The following is a 26,630-nucleotide window of genomic DNA, read 5'->3' as shown; positions in this document are numbered from 1 at the left end:
TCTAACCTGTTTCTTGGCCTGCATACAGGTTCCTCAGGGACAAGTAAGATTAGCTGGTACCACCATCTCTTTGAGGACTTGCCACATTTTGTTGTGATCCACACAATCAAAGGCTTTAGTGTAGTCAATGAAGCAGAAATAGATAGTTTTTCAGGAACTCCCTTGCTTTCTCCTTAATCCAGCAAATATTGACAATTTGGTCTCTAGCTTCTCTGCCTGTTCAAAAACCAGCCTGCTCTTCTGGTAGTTCTCATTTCCTACATTACTAAAGCCTAGCCTGCAGAATCTTAAGGATAACCTTGTGGACATGTGAAATGAGTACAATTGTTCCATAATTTGAATATTCTTTGGGGCTGCCCTTCTTCAGATTAGGACATAAACTAATCTTTTCCCATCCAGTGACCACTGTTGTATTTTCCAAATGTGCTAGCATATTGAGTGCAACACTTTAACAACATCATCTTTTAGGGTTTTAAATATCTCAGTTGGAATTCCATCATCTCTTCTAGTCTTATTGTTTGCAATGCTTCCTAAGGTCCACTTGACTGCATTCTCCAGGATGACTGGTTCTAGATCAGGAACCACATCATCATCATCATGGTTATCAGTGATGTTAAGATTTTTCCTGTAAAATTCTTTTGTGTATTCTTGCCACCTCATCTTAATCTTTTCTTCTTCTGTTAAATCCCTACCATTTATGTCTTTTTATCAGACAGATATAGATATATAATCCCTTTCCTCAAGGAGGCTACACTTCTATTGGAGAAAAACAAGTATACACGTTACTAAAAAGAAAATATATACAAAGTGATTTCAAGTAAACACTCCAAACTGAGGTGGTCAGAAAATGTCTCATGAAGGAGGTAGCACTTGGGGTAAGTCGTGAAGTGAGCTATGGATTCTAAGAGACAGAGATGAGGAGAGAATACATTCCAGGCATGAGAGACAATCTATACAAAGGCATGGTGATAGAAAATGAATGTTGTAGATGAGGAAGACTGTGTATTTACAGTCACTAAATACTGTAGATAGATTTCACAATATCTCTTCATATTCATTCCTCCTCCCATTCCCACTATAACCTATTTTGTGCCATGATTTCCATTCACCTGTTTTTTTGTTAATAGCCTCCTATCCTACCTATCCAACTAACTAATTCTCTCTCCTTTCTCTCTCTTTCTTTTTCTCTGTCTCTCTCTTTCTCCCCACCCCATTCATTCCCCCCACCACGTGTATGTGTGTATACATATATATATTGCTGTCTGAGTAATCTTTCTAATGACCACGTACTGCTCAAAGATCTTTAATAGTTTCCCATTTGCTATTAAAGTCCAACCTCTAACATGGCATATAAGGAGCTCTATAGCCTTTACAACTGTATTCCAATTTGGTCAATCTGTCAACCATTCAACAAGCATTTGGTAAACACCTACTATGAGCCAGGCACTATTCTCAGCTTTGGGAATATAGACACAAAAATGGAAGTCTCACTACCTTAAAAGAGTTTGCATTCTGGTGGGAAATAACATACATATGTAACTACATATGTAGGTGGTATATATAAGATATATATAAATCAGATACAAGGCAACCTTGGAAGGAAAGATACTAGCAGCTGGGGGAAGGGAGCAGAAAAGGCCTTTGGGATTAAATGGTGTTTGAGCTGAGTCCTAAATGAAACCAAGGATTCTAGGAGGAAGAGGCCAGGTATGGAGATAGTCAATACTAAGGAAAGAGTAGTCAGAGACAAGAAACGGAGCATTGTCCATGGGGAACAGCAAGTATGACAGTATAGCTATACTACAGGGAGCAATATGGAATGATAGTGGAAAGGCAAGAAGGGATCAGATTTCAAAGAGCTTTAAATACAAAATTAAAAAGTTTATATTCAGTGACAGAGGCAATAAAAAGCCCCTGTAATTGGGTCAGGCGTCAGAGTGACATAGACCTGCATTTTATTACTAAGTGATTTAATTATTAAATCATTTTGGCGGCCATGTAGAGGATGGGCTGGAATAGAGAAATACTTGAGGCAGAAAAATAAAACAGGAGTCTACTGGAATAGTCCAGGTGAGAGTTAAAGAGGGACTGGACTTGGGTAGTGGCTGTGTGAACAGAAAGAAGGGAATATATTTAAGAAATGTTGTGGAGATAAAATGACAAGATTTAGGAACTTACTAGATAGGGTGAGTGAAAGTAATGACACTGAGATGACACCATGGTTGCAAATCCACTACTGTTTTCTATGTTCTACCCAAATAATATTATTCACCATCACTATACCTTTGTTCACATCATTCCCTGTTGATATCATACTTATCTTTCAAGGCTTAATACAAATTCTGTGCTTTCCACAATGATTGTCATGACTCTCATTCTTCCAGTTGGCAGTTTCTTTCTGTGCTGTTATGGCAACTGGCATCCCCTTCTTATGCCATGATGAAATACAATTAGCATATCTGAATTTGTATATGTACATACATGTTAGTACTTCTACTATACCATTAGCAAATTTTATGCTTTAGTTATCTTTGTATATTCCCTGGGCCTAGGAAAATACATTGCACATAGTAGCCATTTAATAACAGTTTACTATAATGCATATTGGGGCACCTAGGTGGCACAGTGCCAGGCCTGAAATCAGGAGGACTCATCTTCCTGAGTTCATTTCTGGCCTCAGATACTTACCAGTTCTGTGGCCCTGGGCAAGTCACTTAACTCTATTTACTTCAGGTCTTCATCTGTAAAATGAGCTAGAGAAGGAACTAGCAAACCACTCCAGTATCTTTGCCAAGAAAACCCCAAAACGGGTTGCGAAGAGTTGGACATGGATAGGACACAAATGAAGCAACCAAATAACAACAACAAAAAATATCACATGTGCAAATGATTCCTCTCAAGGGTATTACACGTAAATGTAAACCTGTGGTAAGTAAATACACATAAAGTGAGGGTAGCCTGCATATGTATATAAGAAGCTACAACACAGTTTTCTTTTCATAAAAGAAAACAAAATCAGTGTAAATGTTAATGTTAGAAATAGAAATCTAAAAGTTAGTGTTTAGAACATTGTTTTCAATTATATCTATATAAACATTTAAGATTGGTAGGTTTAAGCTACTTTGTAAAGGCTTTCCTAACATTTTCTGATTCTGTGTTGAAATACATTAGGCTTAATGTTACATTTACATAATTTTTGCATTCGACTTCTATATGGCATGAATATATTTAGATGTGAGTAAATCACAAGTTGTAAATATGACACACTGATTAAAGTACAGTATTATATGAATCTTAACAGATATCTCTAGAAAAAATAAAACTTAAACAAAAATAACTTCACCATCAGCATATAAAACACTAGATTGTTTATATTACTTTTCAGGGTATCAAGATGACATAAGAAGGAAAATGAAAAACACAAGAAAATTACAGGCATATGACTATATGAAATTAATTTAGTACCAACCATGAGAATAATATAAATTAATTCTGTGGCATCTGCATTAAAATGAATATATTGTTTAAAAGTCAGCCTCTAATAGTAATGAAATTGATCTTAATTGACAGAAAAGGAGAATGGTTTCAATTTTGCTTGAAAAGTTCATCTATAGAAAAAATGGATTCACTGTATAGGATCTAAACAGAACTTGAATTCTGGAAAACTACCAATTCTTTTTTTTTTTTTTTGGTGAGGCAATTGGGGTTAAATGACTTGCTCAGAGTCACACAGCTAGTAAATGTTATGTGTCTGAGGCTGGATTTGAACTCAGGTTCTCTTGACTCCTGGGCCGGTAGTCTATCCACTGCCACCTACCTGCCCCAAACCACCAATTCTTAAGTCACGTGGATACAAGGTTTTGCACTTAAGTTGTCATTTAAATGATACACTATATATAGTATAACAATTTAGATAGCTAATATTTATTCTCAATTAACAGTTTCCTTACTAGCCAAATATAACACATCTCAAAATATTTTAATGCCAAGCTTCATTTTCTTAAGCTGACTATGAATGAGATAGTCAGACCTGTGTTGTTTTAGTTGACAACTATGGGGTGACTGAATTGTAGAGGAAGAAGACTAACTGCAGTGAGGTAAATTAGAAAGTTATTGAAATAATTTAAGTAAGTAAGGATTAACTGGGGTCTGAACTAAAAGAGTTGTGGTTTGGATAAAAGAAACAAAACAGATCAAGACAAACTGAAAAGGCACAGCATGGGGGTAAGGGACCAATAAGGATAAAGAGTCAATAATGATGCTTAGTCGAAAATGCAGTTGACAAGGAATGGAAATAACATTAATAGAAACATAAATAAGGAACTTAAGAGGAGGGTGAGTTTACAGTTTTGGACATACTGAATTTGAAATATCTGTGGATATCCAAGGAGGGTTGTCGAGCAGATTGTTAAATATGAAGAACTATAGTCCAGTAGAGAGATGAGGCATAGATTTAGCAGTTACTTAACAATGCACAGAAACGTTAATTGAAACCATAGAAGTTGACAAGAGAACCATGAGTGATAATGTAGAGAGCATGAAGAGGAACTTTGGGGTACACTTACACATAGGCAGAGGGACACAGATGTTGATTTTGCAAAGGAAACTGAAAATGAAGAGCTAAATAGGTATTAATAAAATCACAACAGAATGTTACAAAAATCCAGACAGGTGAGAGTATACAAAATGTGATTGAACAATATTGTTCATGTCAGTATCTGTCCAAAACAATGTCTTGCAAATAGAAGACAATGATCAGAGAGAAGAGACTTGCTATTGTAGTTTCAACTGAAATAAAACGTTTGGGTTTGTCTTGGATTTGGCCCTATTACACCTCATATCAAATATAATGTGATTATTTCATATCACAGATCATGAAGTTCCAGTGGATTAACAGAATTTGTACAACCACAAATAAATGTGTACTCAGAATAGAGAGCTATAACACCACACCCAGCTTTTTTGCACATTTGCCATCATCACTTTCACCAGCTCTCCAACTATCACAACTAGACTAAATGAGAAAATAAAGGTAGAAATGTGATCTGTTAACGTTTATTTTCACCAAATGTAGCTCCCACCATCAACTGCCTTGTCTATCCTGCCCCATTATATGTACTATTTGCATACAGCTGCTGAGATGAGTGCAAAGTCATATGCTCTGATTAAACAATTGGGCAAGGCCTTTGGAATAATTCTATTATGACTTTGGAATATGCATACTGATCACTGATGTTTTTCCTTAAAAGAATTTTAATAAGATGAGTTGTGGAATAAAGTTTAAAAATTGGTAGGCAAATTCTGAGAATAAATTAATAAATAAATTAATATTAACTTGAATCACAATCAAATACTGTGCAACTCTCAGCTAGAAACCCAAGAGCATGATTTATACTCAAAATCAGTTATGCAGCCATCAACTTTTGGAGGTTAAGTGATTGCTGGAAAGATACTATTACACATTCTTCAAGTTTTCAAGTAAAACATAGGCAACTTTGTAGCAAACAGATAAAGACTCAAAAGGGTCCTGCAAAGACAGTCTTTAAGGTCCTCTCCAACTATAACTTATAATTCCATGATTCTAAGTAAGCAATTACACAAAAGGACCTAACAACTTACTTCCCAATTCCCAAATAAAAACCGCATATTCATTTTTTCTTATTAATTCATAAATAATAAAAGCAGTTCATATTAAATTAGCAAGATGGTTTGAAAGTAATGAATGAATGAATGAATTATACAGGAAATCTCCAACAGGCTGCCCTCTAAAAGTTCATTATGAAGTTGGTTTCTGGGAATTCAAGACATATTCCCATAGAAAATACAAGCAGTATCTAAGTTCCCAGGCTAGTCCATAAAGGTCCATTTAACCCTTAATGTAGCACTTTAATCTATCCTTTGTAATAATGTTTCTAAGCGAAAGTATATTTGAAATCCCAGACTATATATTGCCTGCTATAGCCCTAGTGATGTAGATCAATGGAAGTAGAACTCTGGTCACGGCTCCCTTGGTGTGATGCAGGGGTGGTCTGCTGATGAGTGAGAGTCAGAAGCATTATTGCAGGGGGAGGGAGGAGCTGTAGTTTGTAGAACAACTTAGAACAACTGGGGAAGGGATGAAGCCTAGGCAGCTAGATAGAGGCAGTGAGAAGTAGAACTGGACACATCTCCCAACTGCTCAGGATTTGTATTCTGGAATAGAGAAAAACAGCAATATACCACTTATTTTTCCTCCTCCTTCCCCTTTTTTCTTCAGTATTTCTACTATCAAAGCAGACTTTTCTTCTAATGGTTAGAGATACCTGAGACATTGAGAAGCAGAACAGTAAGGATGGGAGAAAACAATGAGAATAGGGCCCAGGGATGGGGAATATGTGGCCTCGAGGCCACATGTGGCCTTCTGATTATCCTTTTATAATTCTTTTATCAAGGGGATTTGTTCTGGGAAGTTTGGATTCAGTCAATGGGTCATACTTGAGGACCTAGAGGGCCACATGTCGCCTCGAGGCTGCAGGTTCCTCACCCCTAGGATAGGCACTCCATGGGGAAAAGAAAGAGCAAAGTGGAAGGAAATTTTCAACAACATAGGAGAAGGAAGTTCCCATAGCACCCTGACTGAGGGACTAAAAGAACCACAGTGAATAAAAGAATAAAAAAGTATTTATTAAGTGCTTGTTATATGCCATGAACTTAATGGATAGTAAGCTGGCACGTGAAGGGACAACTGCCTGTATTAAAGGTAAAATTTATTGTTAAAGCTTTTTACACTACTCTGAAGATAGCCAGAATAATAGTATTTTATTAAGCTACTTATAACAAATGAATGATCAGCATAAGTATTTCTGTTCAGGCCCTGTAAATTTCAGTCACTCTTTAAAACAATATTCCTGATTACATGTGGTTTGCAAAATGCCTCCAAGTTCCATGTTGACTAATTTACTGCTAAAATTTAAATTCAGGAATGCTAAGGTCTAAGGAACCCTTATTTGGATGAAAGTAACTCACTTCATTGATCATCACTTCAAACATTCTAAACACGCTTACCAAAAATATCCATTTAAACTCCCAAACTAACAACCAAAGAGTCACATATACAATCAAGAAGCTTGGAGAAAGAGTTAAGTATGCATATGGCATCTTTTTTTCTTGCTATATTTAAAAAAAGTTTTTACTTGTTATCTGCCTCTTCAATGACCATGTCAACCCACCTGCTCAATAAATTTGAGTAGCTCCCTATTATTTCAGATCAAATATAAAATCCTCTATTTGGTTTTTCAATCCCCTCATGATCTATCCCTCTTTCTACCTTTCCAGTCCTCTTCACTTTATTTCCCTCCATGTACTCTACAATCCCATGACTCAGACCTCCTGGCTGTTTCTTACACAAGACATTCCATCTCCTGACGTCAAGCCTTTTCATCAGCTATCCCCCAACCTAGAAGGTTCTCTCTCCTCAGCTCTGCTTCCCAACTTCTCTGGCTTCCTCCAGGTCACCTAAAATCTCAGTTTGTGCAGGAAGCATTTCCCAGTCCCTCTTAATACTAGTGACTTTCCTCTGAAATTACCTCCAATTTACCCTGTATATATCTTGTTTTTACATAGTTATTGGCATGTTGCCTCCCCCATTAGAAAATAAGATCACTGAAGTCAGGGACTGGTTTTACCCTTCTTTGTGTCCACAGTGTTCAGCACAGTGCCTGACACATACTAAGTACTTAATAAATATTTATTGACTAATAATACTTTTTGCCAAAAAAAAATTTATAGACTTGTAGCCTAAGCCACCTAGTCTAACTCCCTCATTTTATAGATGAGAAAACTGGACCAGACAAGTTAAACGATCAAAGGTTACAAAGGAAATAACTGAAAGATTTAGTATTCATCCTCAGGTCCTATGACTCCAAATGTAGTGTTCTTTCCACTGAACCATACAACCTTCCAAAGCAAATACAATGTAAAGGCTTGAACTTGGTAAAAATAAACATAATTCTGTTTCTGAGCTGCATTCCTGGTTATTAAGAAAACATCAGCAACTTCTGGCTTGTTTATATTGCTTTCTCATCTCCATAAATTTTTTATGATATGATAGCATGCATGCATTAAGAGTATACTTGATGAATACATGAGATAGAAATACACAAAGTTTTGTGACAATTTTTATAGCACACCACATCTAAGTTAGTCTCCAAACTAACAGGTATAGAGAATGAAAACATACTTGTTCTACAGCTTTATTTTTTTTGGGAAATATATGTGTGTGTGTGTGTGTGTGTGTGTGTATACACACATACAAATACATATATATATATATATATATATAAAACAGGTGTGTGCATATCAACAGAAAAAAGATGCACTTCAAAGGTTCTTTCCTACATTTGTCAAAATATTAGAAGACTTTACAAGAGATGGGACAATAGTTATAATTCTGTTCAACAACCCACTGAGAATTAACACCAAGTTAGAGAAACAATACGGATGGATATACACATATATGTGTGTGTGTGTGTGTATATGTATGTATGTGTGTGCGTGTACAGACTAGAATGAAAAAGCATTTATTAAGCACTTAATATACATCAAGCACTATTCTAAGAGCTAGGAATACAAATAAAAATGTGAGACAGTCTCTGCTTTCAAGAAGCTTATACTATAACTGAGGGAAACAATACATAAAAAAGGATTCAATTCCTGGCAAATGAATTATGTACTTGGGTTCTGGCAAGGAAGGGACAGAAGTTAAGGCCCCAAGAAACTTAGGAAGCAGTGGCAGGGCAGGTGGTCCCCAACTAAGAGGATAATACCTCCAACGTTGAGTAGAGTTGGGCTCTAAAATACCTCTGACAGAGGTGGGGATGAGAGAGGAGGTTAGAGGAGAGGAAAGTGTTGGCATCCAGATGAAAGTGAGAAATGGCTTATGAGGCTGACTTGTGGAAGGGAAAAAAAAAATCTGTGATTTCCTGCCCTGACATCCAGGGATGTTAGTCCTGGTGGTCAAGCTACTCACTGGATTATCTGGGGCATTCAACAGTATCACAGAAGATGTCTTGCTCCAAGTCCAAAGAGAAAAACAATTCCCTAATAATCATGAGAATGTTATATGCAAATCCTCTTATGTGCAGATAATATGGTGCTAATTTCATTGAACTCCAGAGTACTGCAAAGACTCAATGAAAACTCTATTAGAAAAACATCAGTTTAAATATCTATACTGGAAAAACAAAGATGAAAAATGCATATTGCCTAGACTTTGGTTTCTAGAATTAGTTCAATCCCCTGAGCTAGTTCAATTAATATGCATATCTTGCATAAGTGCTGAAGTTAAACAATGAACTGGACATCAAAAATTGAGTAGTCCTATGTCTTATTTAGAAAACTATAACACTTTCACTGATTTTAAGCTACTTGATGCTTCAGAAATCCATCTCTTGAATACAAATATTCTTCTGCACAGTGCTGGAATATAGTAGGTGCTTAATAAATGTTTACTGGTCGACTGGCGATATAAAAATAAATATCAGAAGAATAAAAACTCTAAGTTACCCAAAGGGCAACAGAAAAGATGCATGTTTGGTATAAAAAGGTTATGGAATATTACCAGGGAAGATTTACATGCAAGAAATTGTATAAAAAACACTACTGAGAACATCTAGGACCAGAAAAAAAATGGTATGGCTTAGATATACTAAATATATAATGCTATTCAGAGCTGAGACTAGGATGAAAAAATGAAAGGGGTTTTAAGCACATACAGCTCAAAATGCCTAAGTAGGGGTTCTTAACCTTTTTGTTTTATGGACCTCTGTGGCAGTCTGGTGAAGTCTATGGATAACCCCTTCTCAGAATATTTTTTAACTCAATTGAAGGAAATGTTAAATTTCAGTTGGAGATTAGTGAAAATAAAGACGTAATTTTTTTTCCAATCCAAGTTCAAAGACTCTCTGAAATTTATCCATACATATGTTGGGGGTCCATGGAGCTCAGGTTAACAATCCTTGGTTTGAAGCCAATTTAGCCTGAGAAGCACCAATGTATACTGGATATGGCACTGTATTTGACTCAGGAAGGTTAGTGTCCAAATGCCATTTCAGACACTTGCTAGTTGTGTGATGCTGGGTAAGTCACTTAAACTCTCTGGGCTTAGCCTCTCAGTTTTCTCATTTACAAAAGGGGGGTGAGTGGGACTTAATGGCCTCTTAAGTTTACATCAGCTCTCAATTTATTCTCCTATAAATAAGGATTTTTTTACTTATTTTGTTTCTTGTCCAATACCAAGGCAACGCCTTAGACAATAAAAGTGCCTAGCAGATATTTGCTGAATGAATGAAATATAACATATTGAAAACTGACATCATCTTCCTTTCCATAGCAACACCATAAATTTTCATCATTATTGTCAGAGGCACTATGGTCCTAGAATTACAAATCACAATTAATACAAAACGATTAAATAAATGCCTTGAAAAAATTGTGTTCCAGATGGCAGATATGGTCATTACAGGAGCTCAACACAGACTTAAGCTCTGATATACTAAACACAACAACAAATGCTTTCTTCTAGATTTGTCACAGTCATTTTGCTATCAGATTCTTGGTTTGGAGGAAGAAGCCTTTATGTTTTAAGCCAGAAGGGAGATAGCATCATTAAATGACTCATATGAAGAAATCATGAAATCTCAAGATTAGTAATTTACATGAATGTTCACTTCTCCTACAATATTGCCATAAAACTAAAGAAAACCTAAAACAAATTCATTTAAGCATAGCATGGCATATTTCCACAAAAATATATTTTTTAATCTGAAATTAAAACTAAAACCAACTTGGTTTTGGTAATTTTACTTATATTGTTGGATGAAGTTTTACCTTACTTCAGCTGGTGGATTTGGGGAATAAGGATTTGCAGAACAAGCCAGAATTCTAATGATTGCCCCAGGATGATAAGTTTCCAGAACATGAACAGCTGTAGGATATACTGGTTCTTCAAAAGCAAGTTCTACATAGTCCTGGCTCTGAAAGTTTTGTGGAGTTCTCCTGAACGGCAAGGAAGCACTGGGACACTGATTCCACCATGTTCCATAAGTCCGAAATACAGCGGCCTGAGTAAAGTCCCCGGAACTTGGGTATACATTTGGTATGCCTGCCAAATTCCACATGGTGTATGACATACTGTTTTCACTGCCATAATGGGAACTGAAATCCAATACTTCTTTGGCATACTGGACTACTTCTGAATTAATAGGTAAAGTTCGGCTGTTTGATTCAATAGTTCTACGGCTGTTCATCATTTCTCCTCTTGTAGCCGTCCTGGCTCGGCGCCGAAGGCATATATAATAAAACATAGTCAGAACTGTTAACATGGGAAACACTGGTGACATCTAGATATGAATTATGATGCTTCTAAAGGTCAGGTGTCCTCAGTAAGGTGTTTTAACTCTTTGAAGGATCTTCTGAAAAAGAGAAGTGCTAAATGAAATAGAATGATTTGAATAGGTCAGAAAAACACTTTCAAAAATTCAATAAATAGGTTTTTCTTCAATCTTATTTGCCAGGAAAAAAAAACAAAATTGTTGAATGATATACACAAACTAAAGATTTGATATTTGAGAGCATAAATATATTTAATCAATCTACTAGTATTAAATGAAGTTTTAATTTCATTCATTTTTTTTAAGTCTGCATAGGAACTATATCTTAGAAATATATAAATAAGTAGATAGAAGTATGCTAATAACAAGAAATCTTTTTCTCTTTACATGTTATATCTATAAGCACATTTCAAGAAACATAGTCTTTGAATTTACTACTTAGTTAAAATATGTAATAGTGTGTTACATAAATATTTGATCTAAAACAAATTTAATCTAAAAAGTTGTCTTTGATACTGAAACAATTTCAAATTTTAATAGTCTCTATCACTCACTACTATACTCTTCCAAATGTGGATGGCACAGATTTTGCATTAAAGGAATATAGCTTTCTGAAGTTGATATTTCATCAAGACCTAATATATTGGCTATCTTACAAATTACAGATCACCAGAAAGTTTTAACTTACAATTCTTAGCATTATTTGTTAAAGCACTTTATGCCAGGCTGCCAGTTTGTCTAGAAAACATTTACCCAACATGTGAAATCACAGGATCCCCAAAAGAAACTCAGAAGTTGGCACTCATCCATAGGTCCAGAATAGAGGAATATTTTAGGTTCTATGCAGATTTCATATGCAGAAGCTGAAATAATAATTTTCACCTGAAAGGCAAAAGTTTAGGATTTATTAATAATAAATAATAGGTATTTTCTATTTCTAACTTATAAAATTAAATCACCTAAGAACTATTACAGATTGGTAAAAGAACTTTAAATGTAGTTATTTCATAACTGTCAACTATATTTTCAGTCACAGATCATACAGACTCTTCACTAAATGTTCACCTCACTATTAATTATATGACATACTTTGAAACAATGATTGTGTATAGTTACGAGATAATATTTAAAGATGCCTACATGATCAATAAAATTAAGCTGACCTGATTTCTACATGTAAAGTCTTGACCACTATTGAACTTAAGTTAAAAGAGAAAAGAATTTCTCACTCTAATGTGTGATTTGGTGTTTCTGATTTGGTCAAGTAACTTATCTATGCTCAAAGTGTGAGTTGGTTCACTGCAGGCAGGATTTTGGCAATCTAAAATGAAAAAAAACAAAATGCAAGCTGACTTGTAAAAAGGAGTTTGAGGAATACCTCTCCACATTCCAAGCTGTCAGGGATAACAAAGTATTGCTAAACAAAAAAAATAAAGCAAAACAGAAAAAAGAACTCCAGCATGAAAATAAAATGAGAAAAATATCTAAAGAAGCAAAAGATATTCCAGACCTATGTTACAAGTTTGGGGAGTGTGGAATGCTACACAAAGCAGAAAGTGATATCAGAAAGACCACTAAACACTTGTAGCTCAGAAACAAATTTAAGGCTTTTCCAGAAGAAAAAGAAGTTATATTTTGTGAGAAACAATGAAATGAATGTCCTCCAAGGAATGAAAAATTAAATGCCTAGGTGCCATTAGATGAAAGATAATCCAGTGTGGGCCACAGGGAAAAGAAGAGAATAATAGTTGATGATTTCTGTGCAGAAGGGTACTAAGGCACCTATTTGAGTTTTTTTTTAATAAAGTAATTAATTTTTAGTTTTCAAAATTCACTTCCATAAGACTTTTAAGTTCCAAATTTTCTCCTCCTCCTTCCTCTCTCTCCTCCCCAAGATGGTGTGCAATCTGATATGGGCTCTAGATAGACATTTATATTAAACATATTTTCCCATTAGTCACATTGTGAAAAAGAATTAGAACCAGTAAGAGGAGCCATGAGAAAGAAGAAACAAAACCGAGAGAGAGAGACAGAGACAGAGAGAGAGAGAGAGAGAGAGAGAGAGAGAATAATATGCTTCAATCTGCATTCAGACTCCATAGTTCTTTCTCTGGATGTGGATAGCATTTTTCATCATGAGTCTTTTGGAGTTGTCTTAGATCATTGCGTTGTTAAGAAGAGGAAGTCCATCAAAGTTTGTCATCATTCAATGTTGCTGTTATTGTGTACAATGTTCTCCTGGTTCTACTCACTTCACTCAGCATCAGTTCATGTAAGTCTTTCCAAGTTTTTCTGAAGTACACCTGCTCATTATTTCTTATGGAATAATAGTATTCCATTGCATTCATATACCACAACTTGTTCAGCCATTCACCAATTGATAGGCATCCCCTCAATTTTCAATTATTGGCCACCACAAAAAACTGCTATAAATATTTTTGTGCATGGTCCTTTTCTTTTTCATATGATCTCTTTGGGACACTGATCTAAAAGTCGTATTGCTGGATCAAAGGGTATGAAAAGTTTTATAGCTCTTTGGGCATAGTTCCAAATTTTTCTCCATAACACTTGGATCATTTCACAACTCCACCAACATGCATAAGTGTTCCAATTTTCCCACATCTTCTTCAACATTTATCATTTTCCTGTTTTGTCATGTTTACCAATATGATAGGTGTGATGTGGTACCTCACAGTTTTGATTTGCATTTCTCTAATCAAAAGCAAGTTAGAACATTTTTTCATATGACTATAGATGGCTTTAATTTCTTCATCTGAGAACTGCCTGTTCATATCCTTTGATCATTTATCAATTGAGGAATGACGTGTATTCTTATAAATCTGAATCAGTTCTCTATATATTTTAGAAATGATGCCTTTATCAGAGACACTGATTGTAAAAATTGTTTCCCAGCTTTCTGCTTCCCTTCTAATCTTGGTTACATTGGCTTTATTTGTACAAAAACTTCTCAATTAATTATAATCAATTATCTATTTTGCATTTCACAATGTTCTCTATCTCGTTTGGTCATAAATTCTTCTATTCTCCATAAATCTGACAAGTAAACTATTGCCTGCTCTCCTAGTTTGCTTATAGCATCAGCCTTTGTATCTAAATTGTTTACCCATTTTGACTTTATCTTGGTATAGTGTGTAAGATGTTGGTCTATGCCTGGTTTCTGCCATACTATTTTCTAGTTTTTCCAGCAGTTTTTGTTAAATAGTGAGTTCTTATCCCAGAAGCTGGAGTCTTTGAGTTGATCAAGCAGTAGATTACTATAGTCACTGACTACTGTGTCTTGTGTACCCAACCTGTTCCACTGATCCATCACTCTATTTCTTAGCCAATGCCAAGTAGTTTTGATAATTGCTGCTTTATAATATAAGGTCTGGTAAAGCGAATCCATCTTCCCTTGCATTTCTTTTCATTAATTCCCTTGATATTCTGGATGTTTTGTTCTTCTATATGAATTTTGTTATTATTTTTTCTAGCTCTATAAAATAATTTTGGTAGTTTAACTGGTATGGCACAAAATAAGTAATTTAATTTAGGTAGAATTATCATTTTTGTTATATTAGTTCAGCCTACCCATAAGCAGCTGATATTTTTACAATTACTTAGATCTGACTTTATTTGTACGAAAAGTGTTTTGTAATTGTGTTCAAATAGTTCTCGGGTTTGTCTTGGCAGGAAGACTCCCAAATATTTCATAATGTCTACAGTAACTTTAAATGGAATTTCTCTTTCTATCTCTTGCTGTTGGGCTTTGTTAGTAATACATAGAAATACTAATCATTCACGTGAGACTTTGCTAAAGTTGTTTATTATTTTTTATTTCATTTTATTTATTTATTATTTGTTTAATTTTATTTATTTATATTTTTATTATTATATATTTGTATCATATTTTATTATATTTATTATTACTTATTTTTATATTATGTATTATTATTATTTCAAGTAGTTGTTTACTTGATTCTCTAGGATTCTCTAAGTATACTATCATATCATTTGCAAAGAGCGATAGCTTTGTTTCTTCTTTGCCTATTCTAATACCTTCAATTTCTTTTTCTTCTCTTATTACTAAAGCTAACATTTCTAGTACAATACTAAATAACAGTGGTGACAATGGACATCCTTGTTTCACCCCTGATCTTGCTGGAAATCCTTCTACCTTGTACCCTTTACATATAATACTTGCTGATGGTTTTAGATAGAAGCTACTTATCATTTTAAGGAAGAATCCATTTATTCCTATGTTCTCTAGTGCTTTCAATAGGAATGGGTGTTGTATTTTGTCAATAGCTTTTTCTGCATCTATTGAGATAATCGTATGATTTCTGTTAGTTTTGTTGATATGGTCAATGATGCTGATAGTTTTCCTAATGTCGAACCAGCCCTACATTGCTGTTACAAATCCTACCTGGTCATTGTGCATTATCCTAGTGATAAGTTACTGTAATCTCTTTGCTAATATTTTATTTAAAATGTTTGCATCTATATTCTTTAAGGAAATTGGTCTATAATTTTCTTTCTCTGTTTTGGCTTTCTCTGGTTTAGGTATCAGCACTATATTTGTATCATAAAAAGAACCTGGTAGGACTCCTTCTACACCTATTTTCCCAAATAGTTTATATAATATTGGAATTAATTGTTCTTTAAATGTTTGATAGAATTCACTTGTAAATCCATCTGTTCCTAGAGATTTTTTCTTAGGGAGTTCATTGATGGCTTGTTCAATTTCTTTTTCTGAAATGGAGTTAAAATTTAAGTATTTTATTTCCTCTTCTGTTAATCTGGGCAATTTATATATTTGTAAATATTTGTCCATTTGACTAAGATTGTCAAATTTATTGGCATACAGTTGAGCAAAATAGTTCCTAATTATTGTTTTAATTTCCTCTTCATTGGTGGGGAATTCACCCTTTCCATTTTTGATACTAGCAATTTGGTTTTCTTCTTTCTTTTTTTAATCAAATTAACCAAAGTTTATCTATTTTATTGTTGTTGTTTTTTCATAAAACCAGCTCTTAGCTTTATTTATTGTTCAAGAGTTTTCTTAATTTAAGTTTTGTTAATCTCTCCTTTGGTTTTCAGAATTTCTAATTTGGTATTTATCTGGGGATTTTTAATTTGTTGGGGGTTTTTTCCAGCTTTTTTAGTTGCATGCCCAATTTACTGATCTCCTGTTTCTCTATTTTATTCATGTAAGCACTTAGAGATAAAAAAATTTCCCCTAAGAACCACTTTCACTGTATCCCATAAGTCTTAGTATGTTGTCTCATTACTGTCATTCTCTTGGATGAAATTATTGATTACTTCTATGATTTGTTGCTTCACCCACTCATTCTTCAGAATTAGATTATTCAGTTCCAATTAATTTTTAGCCTATCTTTCCATAGCCCTTTATTACAAGTAATTTTTATTGCATCATGATCTGAAAAGGATTTTAATTTAATCCCATGAAAAGGCATTTAATATTTCTGCCTTTCTGCATTAGATTGTGAGGGTTTATGCCCTAATACATGGTTGGTGTTTGTGTAGGTGCCATATACTGCTGGAAAAAAGGTATATTCCTTTCTTTCCCCATTCAATTTTCTCCAGAGGTCTACCATATCTAACTTTTCTAAGATTGTATTTACCTCTTTAATGTCTTTCTTGTTTATTTTGTGGTTAGATTTATCTACTTCTGAGAGAGGGAGATTGAGGTCCCCCACTAGTACAATTTTACTGTCTATTTTTTCCCATAACTCCCTTAACATCTCCTCTAAGAATCTAGATGCTCTACCGCTTGGTACATATATGCTTAGTAATGATATTACTTCATTGTCTATGGTACCTTTTAGTAGGATATCATTTCCTTCCTTACCTCTTTTAATTGGATCTATTTTTGCTTTTGTTTTGTCTGAGATCAGGATTGTTACCTCTGCTTTTTTTTTTAACTTCAGCTGAAGTAGAATATATTCTACTCCAGCTTTTTACCTTTACTCTGCTTTATGTGTTTCTTGTAAACAACATATTGTAGGATTATGTTTTTTAATCCACTCTGCTATCCACTTTCGTTTTATGGGAGAGTTCATCCCATTCACATTCACTGCTATGATTACTATTTCTTTCTCTCACCTTATTTTCTTTCCTGTTCATGCTTTTTTCTCTCCTTTCTCCCTTTCCCTCCTCACTAGTGTTTTGTTTCTGACCACTGTCCCCCTCCATCTGCCCTCCCTTCTATCAGTCTCCTCCCTTTTCTTTCCCTTTTCCCCCACTACTTCTTCCCTTCTATCTACTCCCTCCTTTTTCTTCCCCCTTTCCCTTCCTATAGGGTAAGTTAGATTTCTAAACTTAACCGAATATGTTATTCCCTCTTTGAGTAAGGCATTTATTTGTTGATCTGATAACAAAGAGGTTTGCTATATTCCCAGAGCATATAATCAAGATGCAACAGAAAACCTTTCAAGATCTGTCAAAGTGGGTGACTCCTATCTACTTCTGGTAATTCATATGGGTACAAATGATATTTGCAGAAAAAAAATGAGAAAGCACCACTAAAGATTACAAAATTTTCGGCAGGAAATTTAACACCTTAGAGGTACAAGTAGTGTTTTAATCATGCATCAAAAGCAAGGGATATAGAAGGAAAACAAGATTTGGTAAGTGAACAACTAGTTAAGAGGATGTTTGTCTAAGAATCTAAACCATAGCTTCAATATAGGAATGAAAAGCCCCCTGCTAGGGATGAAGCATACCTAACAAGGGCTAGTGAGAATTGTCTAGAATCTTGGAAATCTAACTAAGACAGCTTTAAACTGAAAAAGAAGGGCAGAGAGAAATGTACCGATGTATATCCACCAAGGAAAGACTACAATAGAGAGTTAAATACAATGCAGAAAGTATAGCACCTGAAACATACAGAGGTTCACAGAATACAAAGTGCATGAATAGAGACAGTAATAAAACCCACGGGTTCAGCTCTCTGTACACAAATGCAGAAAGTATAGCTTAACAGGCGTGATGAATTAGAAATCCTAACCCAGAAGGCAAATTTATAATAATAATCACAATAATAATAACAACAATAGCATTTGTGTAATGCCTACTATGTGCTAGATACCGTGCTGAGTACTTTACAAGTATTATCTCATTTGATCCTCACAACAACCCCGTGAGACAGATTTGAGGAAACTGAGGCATCAAAAGTTAAGGGACTTACCCAAGGTTACAAAGCTAGTATCTGAAACCACATTTGAACTCAGGTCTTCCTGACTCCAAGCCCTACTCTCTATCCACTGTGCCACCTAAACCTGACCTCCTAGATATCAACGAGGTTTAGTGATACCCACTATACTATAAAATGGAATAGCATACATTATAAAAAAGCAACAACATGAACGACATAAGTAAAATGAGGGCAGAGTAGCTCTGAATATTAAAAAGATCTAGATATGCCTAGATAAGGAAATCTAGGAACTAAAGGGGAAAAGCATAACAGAGAATATTTAGATGGAGAACAACAAAGGCAAAAACAAAAGTGATACTGTCACCTGAGTATACTAGAGACCTTCTTGACAGAAAGATAAAGATAGGTAAGATCCTATGGCCTAAAACTCTATTAGACCAGGAGAAATGGAAATATATCCAAAAAATACTGTTTTTTTTTCTTTTTACACTCAAGGATGAAATTCTAAAGACCCAAAGAGAAAAAAATACAATTAAGTGAAGAAAAAAATAAGTGATCTAAATGGATCAATGTGGATGCTTAAGGAACTTATAGACCAACTTAGATTTTCAAAGATGAATACTGAAGCAAGAGTAGGTAGCTAGATGGATGTCTAGTAGAAATGAACTATAAATCCCCAAATGAAGTGAGGTTAAAAGTACAAGAGATAATTGAAGGGAAGATCTGGAGGACAACAGGATAGCAAGAAATTGTTCTGCTAATGAAGCAACAACATATTATAGCTGTACTAATGGCTGTAATAATAATTATTATTATACAAGGTAACAATGATAATAGCTAACATATATGTTAATAGCTAATATATATGTGTGTGTGTATATATATCTACATATATATATATATATCACTTAACATATGTGCTTAGGCACTGTGTTAAGCATTTAAAATTATTATTTCATTTGATCTTCACCACAATCTTGGGAGGTAGGTGTTATTATTACCCTCATTTTATAGAGGAAGAAACTGAGGCAAACAGAGATTAAGTGACTTGCTCAGGGTTACACAGCCATTGAGTGTCTGAATTCAGACTTGAAAACAGATTTTCCTGAGTCTAAGACCAGTACTATCCACCGTTGCCACCCAGCTGCCCAGGCTTCTCTCCAGTATGAATACTCTGATGTCAATGAAGGTCTAGCTGAAGACCTTCCCATACTGATTACATTAATAAGATTTCTTTCCAGTAGAAACTCTCTAATGTAGAATAAGAGATAAATGTTTGGTGAAGGCTGTACACGTCCAATACATTTATATGGCATTTCTCCAATACTGCTCTTCTGGTAACTAAAAAGATCTGACCTCAAGATAAAGGATATCTCAGTGATTACTTTGAAAGCCTTTCACGTAAATGTGCTTTCCATGATGTTGGATAAGATCATAACAGAAGTTAGCTTAGACCTTACTGTAAATTAAACAAGACACACAAACAAATAAATCAATCAATAAATAAAATATTAGAGCTTAGTTTCAAGTATCCTTCATTGACTCTAGCCACTCTATAAATTAACAGTAGCAAAAGAAACTCTCATCTATATAGTACTTTCCTCAGGATAACTCTGTAAAGTAGATAGTATAAATATTGTCCCATTTGACAAATGAGATAACTGAGGCTCACATGAAGCAACTTGGTAAATGGAAAACAAAAAAAATTATGGAGACACAGAGAAATAATTAGGGCGAAAAGGCACAGAAAAGAGGAAATAAAGTAGCCACTAGCATACTCAAAATAGGAGAGGAAAAAAGGAGGCAGAACACAGTCTTGGAGGAACAGATAGGTAGATTTTTACTTCTATAACATCTCTTGTTATCCCTCTGCTCCTCTCCATTCTCACAGCCTCATGCTGGGTCAGGACCTCATTTCTTACCTAGACTATCATTACAGTCTCTTCAATTGGTTTCCGGGATTTGAGCATCCAAACTCCATGTTCCCTATAGGGACCAAAATCTGGCTCCAATCTACCTTTCTATACTTAAAATACTTCACATTATTCTCCTTCACAGTATCTATAGTCTCTAGCCTAACTCAACTATTAGCTATTTCCAGAACTGAACATTACCTCTTCCACCTCTATGCCTTTAGCCATGCCGTTTCCTATGAATGGAAAGCATTCCATCCTCATTTCCTGTTTCAAGGCTCAGCTCAAGTGTCACCTATTCTTTAATGCCTTCCCTACCCTCTCAGCTCCTAGTGCTCTCTCACGCTTCAAGTTATCTCTTTAACTTATTTGTGTACATGTTACATTCCCATGTAATTGTTTGACCTCTCCTCAGTCTTCTTAGCAGTATCATACATATGCTACCCTCTAATTGTGGGTGTACCACAAGCTTCTGTCCATGATCCTTTTTTTCTTTTCTTTTTTCTTTTTTCCTCTTCTCTCTCATACCAGATTGTATAGGTTATTATTATTGTTGTTGCTGCTGTTATTGTTATTGTCACTATTTTGCCAGTGACTCCCAGATCTATATGTCCATTCCTTGTCTCTTTCCTGAGTTTCAGATCTGCATTACCAACTGCCTATTGACCATTTCCAATTTGATGTCCTATAGGTACCTCAAATCAACATGTTCAAAACATAACTCATTTTCTTTTTCCCAAAACTTATTCTACTTCCAAACTGCTTTATTTAAATCGAAGGAATCACCATCCTTCCAGTCACGAATATAGGATTATCCATGCCTCCTCAGGCTCACTCATCCCCACAAGCCCATGCCAAATACTGCCATTTCTATCTCCACAATGTCCCTGACAAGTGTCTATCCTCTTTATTCTACTGGCACGGTAACCAATCTAGTTCAAGGCCTCATCACCTTTTGCCTGAAATACTATGAGAGCTTCTTAAATGGTTGCCTTGCATCAAGTCTTTCCCTCTTCCAATCCTTCCTCCATACAACCACCTAATTGATTTTCTCAACACTGACCACGTCATTCCTTCACTCAATAAACATCACTGTTCCCTATTACCCATGTGAAAAAATATAAACCGGTTGGCATTTAAAGCCGTTCACAACCTGGCCCCATCCTATACTCAGCACTATAATACAATGCTTATTTTCATGCATGCTCTGGTCTTTATTTAGCCTTCTTGTTGTTCCTCATTAAGTAGCAATCCTCTTCTCTCCTTTCCTTATGTATTGACTGCTTTTACCTGCCTGGAATGCACACCTTCTTCACCTCTGCCTCCTGAAACTTTACTTTCCTTCAAGATTCAACTCAAGTACCACATTTTACACAACCTCCCTGATCTACCTCACTACCCCCAGCTACTAGTGCCTTTCCTCCCAAATTATCTTCTATCTATTTTGAATATACCTAAGTATATGTTATGCTCCCTAGCTAGACTGTAAATTCCTTAATGGCAGGCAGGGCCTACTTCACTTTTGTCTTTGTATCTGAAGAGTCTACCACAGTCCCTGGCACCTAGTAGATGTTTAACAAATGTTTGCTGACTGAGGGCAAAAACTGTTATATTTGTGTTTTTACATCCCTGGAACCTAATACAGTACCTTACATGTAACAAGTGTTGAATTAAATCAAATTACTGATGTATGCCTCATAACTGTCCAAATATTTCTGGGCTTTTCCTCAGGTATGGGAATGTTTTGTGATATCCAGCTTATACACACTAAGTGGTAAAATGTAATCTGCAGAGGATGTGGTTGTTTGAATAGGAATGTGGAAATCAGGAGAACGTCCACCAACAAGTTACTTATTTATACCAGACGGCATGTGGGCAAGTAGTAATTTGTACCCTAACTTTTGTGAAAAGAATGATTGTAAAATATCACTTTGATACTTCCAAGAGCATTTTCTTAACATTCTTTTAAAAAAAGAAAGATTTTTATAGTCCTTTTAAAATGTGTGCCCAAACTTCCTCTTCAAGGTATTTTTATTACAATAATATGATTTTGTGCAATTACTACAGTAATCTAAGTTCACAATATATGGACAAGGTCACTATTGCTTTTATACCCACTTAAGAAAGAGTATGGAGATATTTATTTTGTCTGGTCATATAACAAGCTGGAATTAGAACTCAGGTGGCCTTTGTTACATCATCTGCTTTAGATCACTGCACCCATCACCCTCTTCCAACATTGTTTAAAGGGATGACAGATTCTCTAAAATAAACTGAAGTTTTAAACTAGCAGCCAATGAGCACAAAAACAAAATCATTTTAACTTGCACCATGAGACTTCTTCTCTCTTTGGAAAGCAATTTGTTCTATACTACATGATTCTATTATAATACAACTTTATTTTCAACCACATCGTTCATATTCTAAAATGCTTTACAAAGTTAAATAATACAATTACAGAGAAAGTAATAGCAGTGGAAAAGAGAAATTAAGAGGTATAGACAAGGGAGAACATATGTTTTCTACTGAGATTTGAAGTGAGATGGAAAGTCGATGAGGCGGAGAGAAGCAGGATGGCAGGAACTACAGAGGAGTTCTGTGTGTATAGCGGTAACCAGTTTGAAGGAAAAGGAGCTTGTATTAGACAAGTAAAATGAAGGATTAAAAAAATGAACTGGGGCCACAGTAAGTAAAACGTTAGGTTTAAACAGTTTTCTGGGGCTTCTAGGTGGCGCAGTGGATAGAGCACCGGCTCTGAAGTCAGGAGGACCTGAGTTCAAATCTGGCCTCAGACCAAACACTTCACACTTACTAGCTGTGTGACCCTGGGGAAATCACTTAACCCCAATTGCCTAAAAACAAAACAAAACAAAATAGTGTCCTGAAATAAGATAAGACTTTTTAAAAATGGAAAAAAATTCTTACTGGAAAAAGAGAGTAGAAGAAGAGAAAGGGAAAATGGAAAATAAAGCATAAGAATATTTTTCCTCAACTGATAAATGGTCAAAGGATATGAACAGGCAGTTCTCAGATGAAGAAATTAAAGCCATCTATAGTCATGTGAAAAAATGCTCTAAATCACTATTAATTAGAGAAATACAAATCAAAACAACTCTGAGGTACCAACCACATCACACCTAACAGATTGGCCAACATGACAAAACAGGAAAATGATAAATGTTGTAGAAGACATGGGAAAATTGGAATACTAATGCATTGTTGGCGGGGTTGTGAAATGATCCCATCATTTTGGAGAGCAATTTGGAACTATGCCCAAAGGGCTAAAAAAAATTATTCATACCCTTTGATCCAGCAATAGTACTTCTAGGGCTATATTCCAAAGACATCATACAAATGGGAAAAGAACCCATGAGTACAAAAATATTTATAGTAGCTCTTTTTGTGGTGGCAAAGAATTGGACATTGAGAAGATGCCTATCAATTGTGGAATGGCTGAACAGGTTGCAGTATATGAATGTAATGGAATATTACTGTACTATAAGAAATGATGAGCAGGTGGACTTCAGAAAAACCTAGAAAGACTTGTATAGACTGATGCTGAGTGAAGTGAGCAGAACCAGGAAAACATTGTAGATAGTAATAGCCACACTGTGCAATGACTAACACTGATAGACTTAGACCTTCTCAGCAATGCAAGGTCTCATGATGGAAAATGCTATCCACGTCCAAAGAAGGAACTATGGAGTTTGAATGCAGATCAAAGCATACTATTTGCTATTTTTTTTCTTCTGTTGTGTTTTGTTTCCTCTTTCCGGTGGTTTCTCCTATTGGTTCTAATTCTTATTCACAACATCACTAATGTGAAAATATGTTTAACAGGAACGTATATGTATAGCCTATATCAGATTGCACACCATCTTAGGGAGGGAGGTGGGAAGGGAGAGGGAGGAAAATTTAAAACTCAAAAGCTTATGGAAGTGATTGCTGATAAATCAAAATAAATTAATTTTAAAAAATAAAAATAAAGGTAAAAGACATAGCAAAGTACTTTAAAAGCCAATCAGCACTATAAAATTTCAGCTAAAAAAAAAAAGAATATTTTGAAGACCAATGGTTATACTATTTCTGAAATAGTACATGAGAAAAAAAGGCCACATGACAATAAAGTAATACGAAAATGATGGTATAAAAGGGTATTTCAACCACATTTTTTAAAATACGGACGTAAAAAAATTTCAACAGCATTTTAGGAATATATATATATATATATGTGTATATATATATATATATAAGTCAGTAAAAGAAAACTTTGTAGCTATGCATATTACCTAAGTATTCAGGATTATATCACATTGAGAATATTTCTGGTTTAATCATAAATAATATAATAGGGAATAGAAGAAAATAGAACATATGACTCAAGAAAAAGGCTAAAATTAGGTATGCATATTGATCCACTTTCCCAAAAAAAGAAATTCCATTCCATATATATGAGGAAAGACAGGCAACATAGATGATGTGAGAAAAAAATTTTAAAAGTATAAGTTTAAATTTGAAATTACAATAAAATTGTACATACCCTTAGATTCACTTATGTCACTGATAGATATTTATCCCTAAGGATGTCAAAGAGAGATGAAAATATACTTTACACACAAAAATATTTATGAGCAATATTTTTTGTAATAAGAACTGGAAACAAAATAAGTATGCATCAATTAGGGAATCGCTGAAAAATCATGGTATATAAATGTAAAAGTCTATTATTGAGCTGTAAGAATTGATGACTATGAAGAACTCAGAGAAGCTTGGGAAGGCTTGTATGAGTTGGTGCATGATAAAATAAGTAGAATCAGGAAAACAATTTCCACACTGATAACAACAATACCACAGTGAAAGACTTCAGAACACTGATAATTCAGTGAAAAATCTTGACTCTAATGAATCGATGGCAAAGCATGCCTCCTGCCTTTCAGCAGACAGGCAGTAGACTAGAAGGAGGCACACACTTTCAGACATGACCAGTGTTTTGATCTGTTTTGTTTTGGGGGTTTTTTGTTTTGTTTTTTTAATATAAATTTATTTATTTTTAGTTTTCAACATTTACTTCCACAAGATTTTGAGATACAAATTTTCACCCCATCTCACCCCTCCCCCCACCCCAAGATGGCACACATTCTGAATACCCCTTCCCCTAGTCTGCCCTCTCTTCTATCTCTCCCCGCCCTTCTCTTATCCCCTTCCCCTTCTATTTTCCTGTAGTGCAGGATAGACTTCTGTGCCCCATTTCCTGTACTTCTTAATTCCCAGTTGCATGTGAAAGCTTTTTTTTAAAACATGTGTTTTTAAAACTTCGGATTCAAAATTTTCTCCCTTCCACCATTCCCACCCAGCCTCATTGAAAAGGCAAGCAACTCAATATAGGTTATACATGTGCAGTTATGCAAAACACGTCCTTAGTACATGTTGTGAAAAACTAACTCTATTTTCTTTAATCCTATCCTGCTCCCCCCATTTATTCTATTCTTTCTTTTGACCCTGGCCCTCCTCAGAAGTATTTGCTTCTGATTACCCCCTTTCCCAATCTTCCCTCCTCTCTATCGTCCCCTTTTCCCCCTATTTTCCTGTAGGATAAGACAGATTTCCATACCCAATTGAATGTGTATATTACTCCCTCCTTAAGCCAAATCCTATGAGAATAAGATTCACTCATTCCCTCTCATCTTCCCCTACTTCCCCTCCACTGTAAGAGCCTTTTCTTTTCTGTTTTTTTTTGTGGGATAACTTACTCCATTCTACCTCTCCCTTTCTTCTTCTCCTAGTATAATCCTCTCTCATCCCTTAATTTTATTCTCCAGATATGACCCATTAATCTTCAACTCACCCTGTGCCCTCTATCTATCCATCTACCTATGCACAAATATAATTTTTCCCCCTCCAACTACCCTAATACTGACATATATCTCATGAATTATAAATATCATCTTTCCATGCATGAATGTAAACAGTTCAACCTTAATAAGTCTCTTATTATTTCTCTTTCCTGTTTACCTCTTCATGTTTCACTTGAGTCTTATATTTGAAAGTCAAATTTTCTATTCAGCTCTGGTCTTTTCATCAAGAATGCTTGAAAGTCCTCTATTTCATTGATTGACAATTTTTTCCCCTGAAGGATTATACTCAGTTTTGCTGGGTAGGTGATTCTTGGTTGTA

The 26,630-nt window shown here is 35.0% G+C and overlaps 1 protein-coding gene across 4 annotated transcripts in view; it reads right to left on the bottom strand.

The window, feature by feature from the left end:
• Nucleotides 1-26,630, bottom strand: part of FBXL4 (F-box and leucine rich repeat protein 4) — a 139,266-nt gene that overhangs the window by 95,403 nt on the left and 17,233 nt on the right. For 2 of the 4 annotated variants that reach the window (XM_020998325.2, XM_078155227.1), the window contains exons 2-3: nucleotides 12,058-12,251; nucleotides 10,867-11,450 (exon numbers count right to left, since the gene is read on the bottom strand). In XM_020998325.2, the coding sequence (XP_020853984.1) occupies nucleotides 10,867-11,378 (512 nt within the window). In that variant the 5' untranslated portion in view covers nucleotides 11,379-11,450; nucleotides 12,058-12,251. The remainder of the gene's footprint in view (nucleotides 1-10,866; nucleotides 11,451-12,057; nucleotides 12,252-26,630) is intronic. The other 2 variants (XM_020998326.2, XM_020998327.2) reach the window with 2 other exon arrangements.

The sequence above is a fragment of the Phascolarctos cinereus genome, unplaced genomic scaffold (assembly GCF_003287225.1).
Source record: "Phascolarctos cinereus isolate Bilbo 61053 unplaced genomic scaffold, phaCin_HiC Scaffold_5;HRSCAF=322, whole genome shotgun sequence".
NCBI lineage: Eukaryota > Metazoa > Chordata > Mammalia > Diprotodontia > Phascolarctidae > Phascolarctos > Phascolarctos cinereus.
Note: the sequence above shows the minus strand (reverse complement) of the source record. Positions and strands in the feature narration are given on the sequence as shown.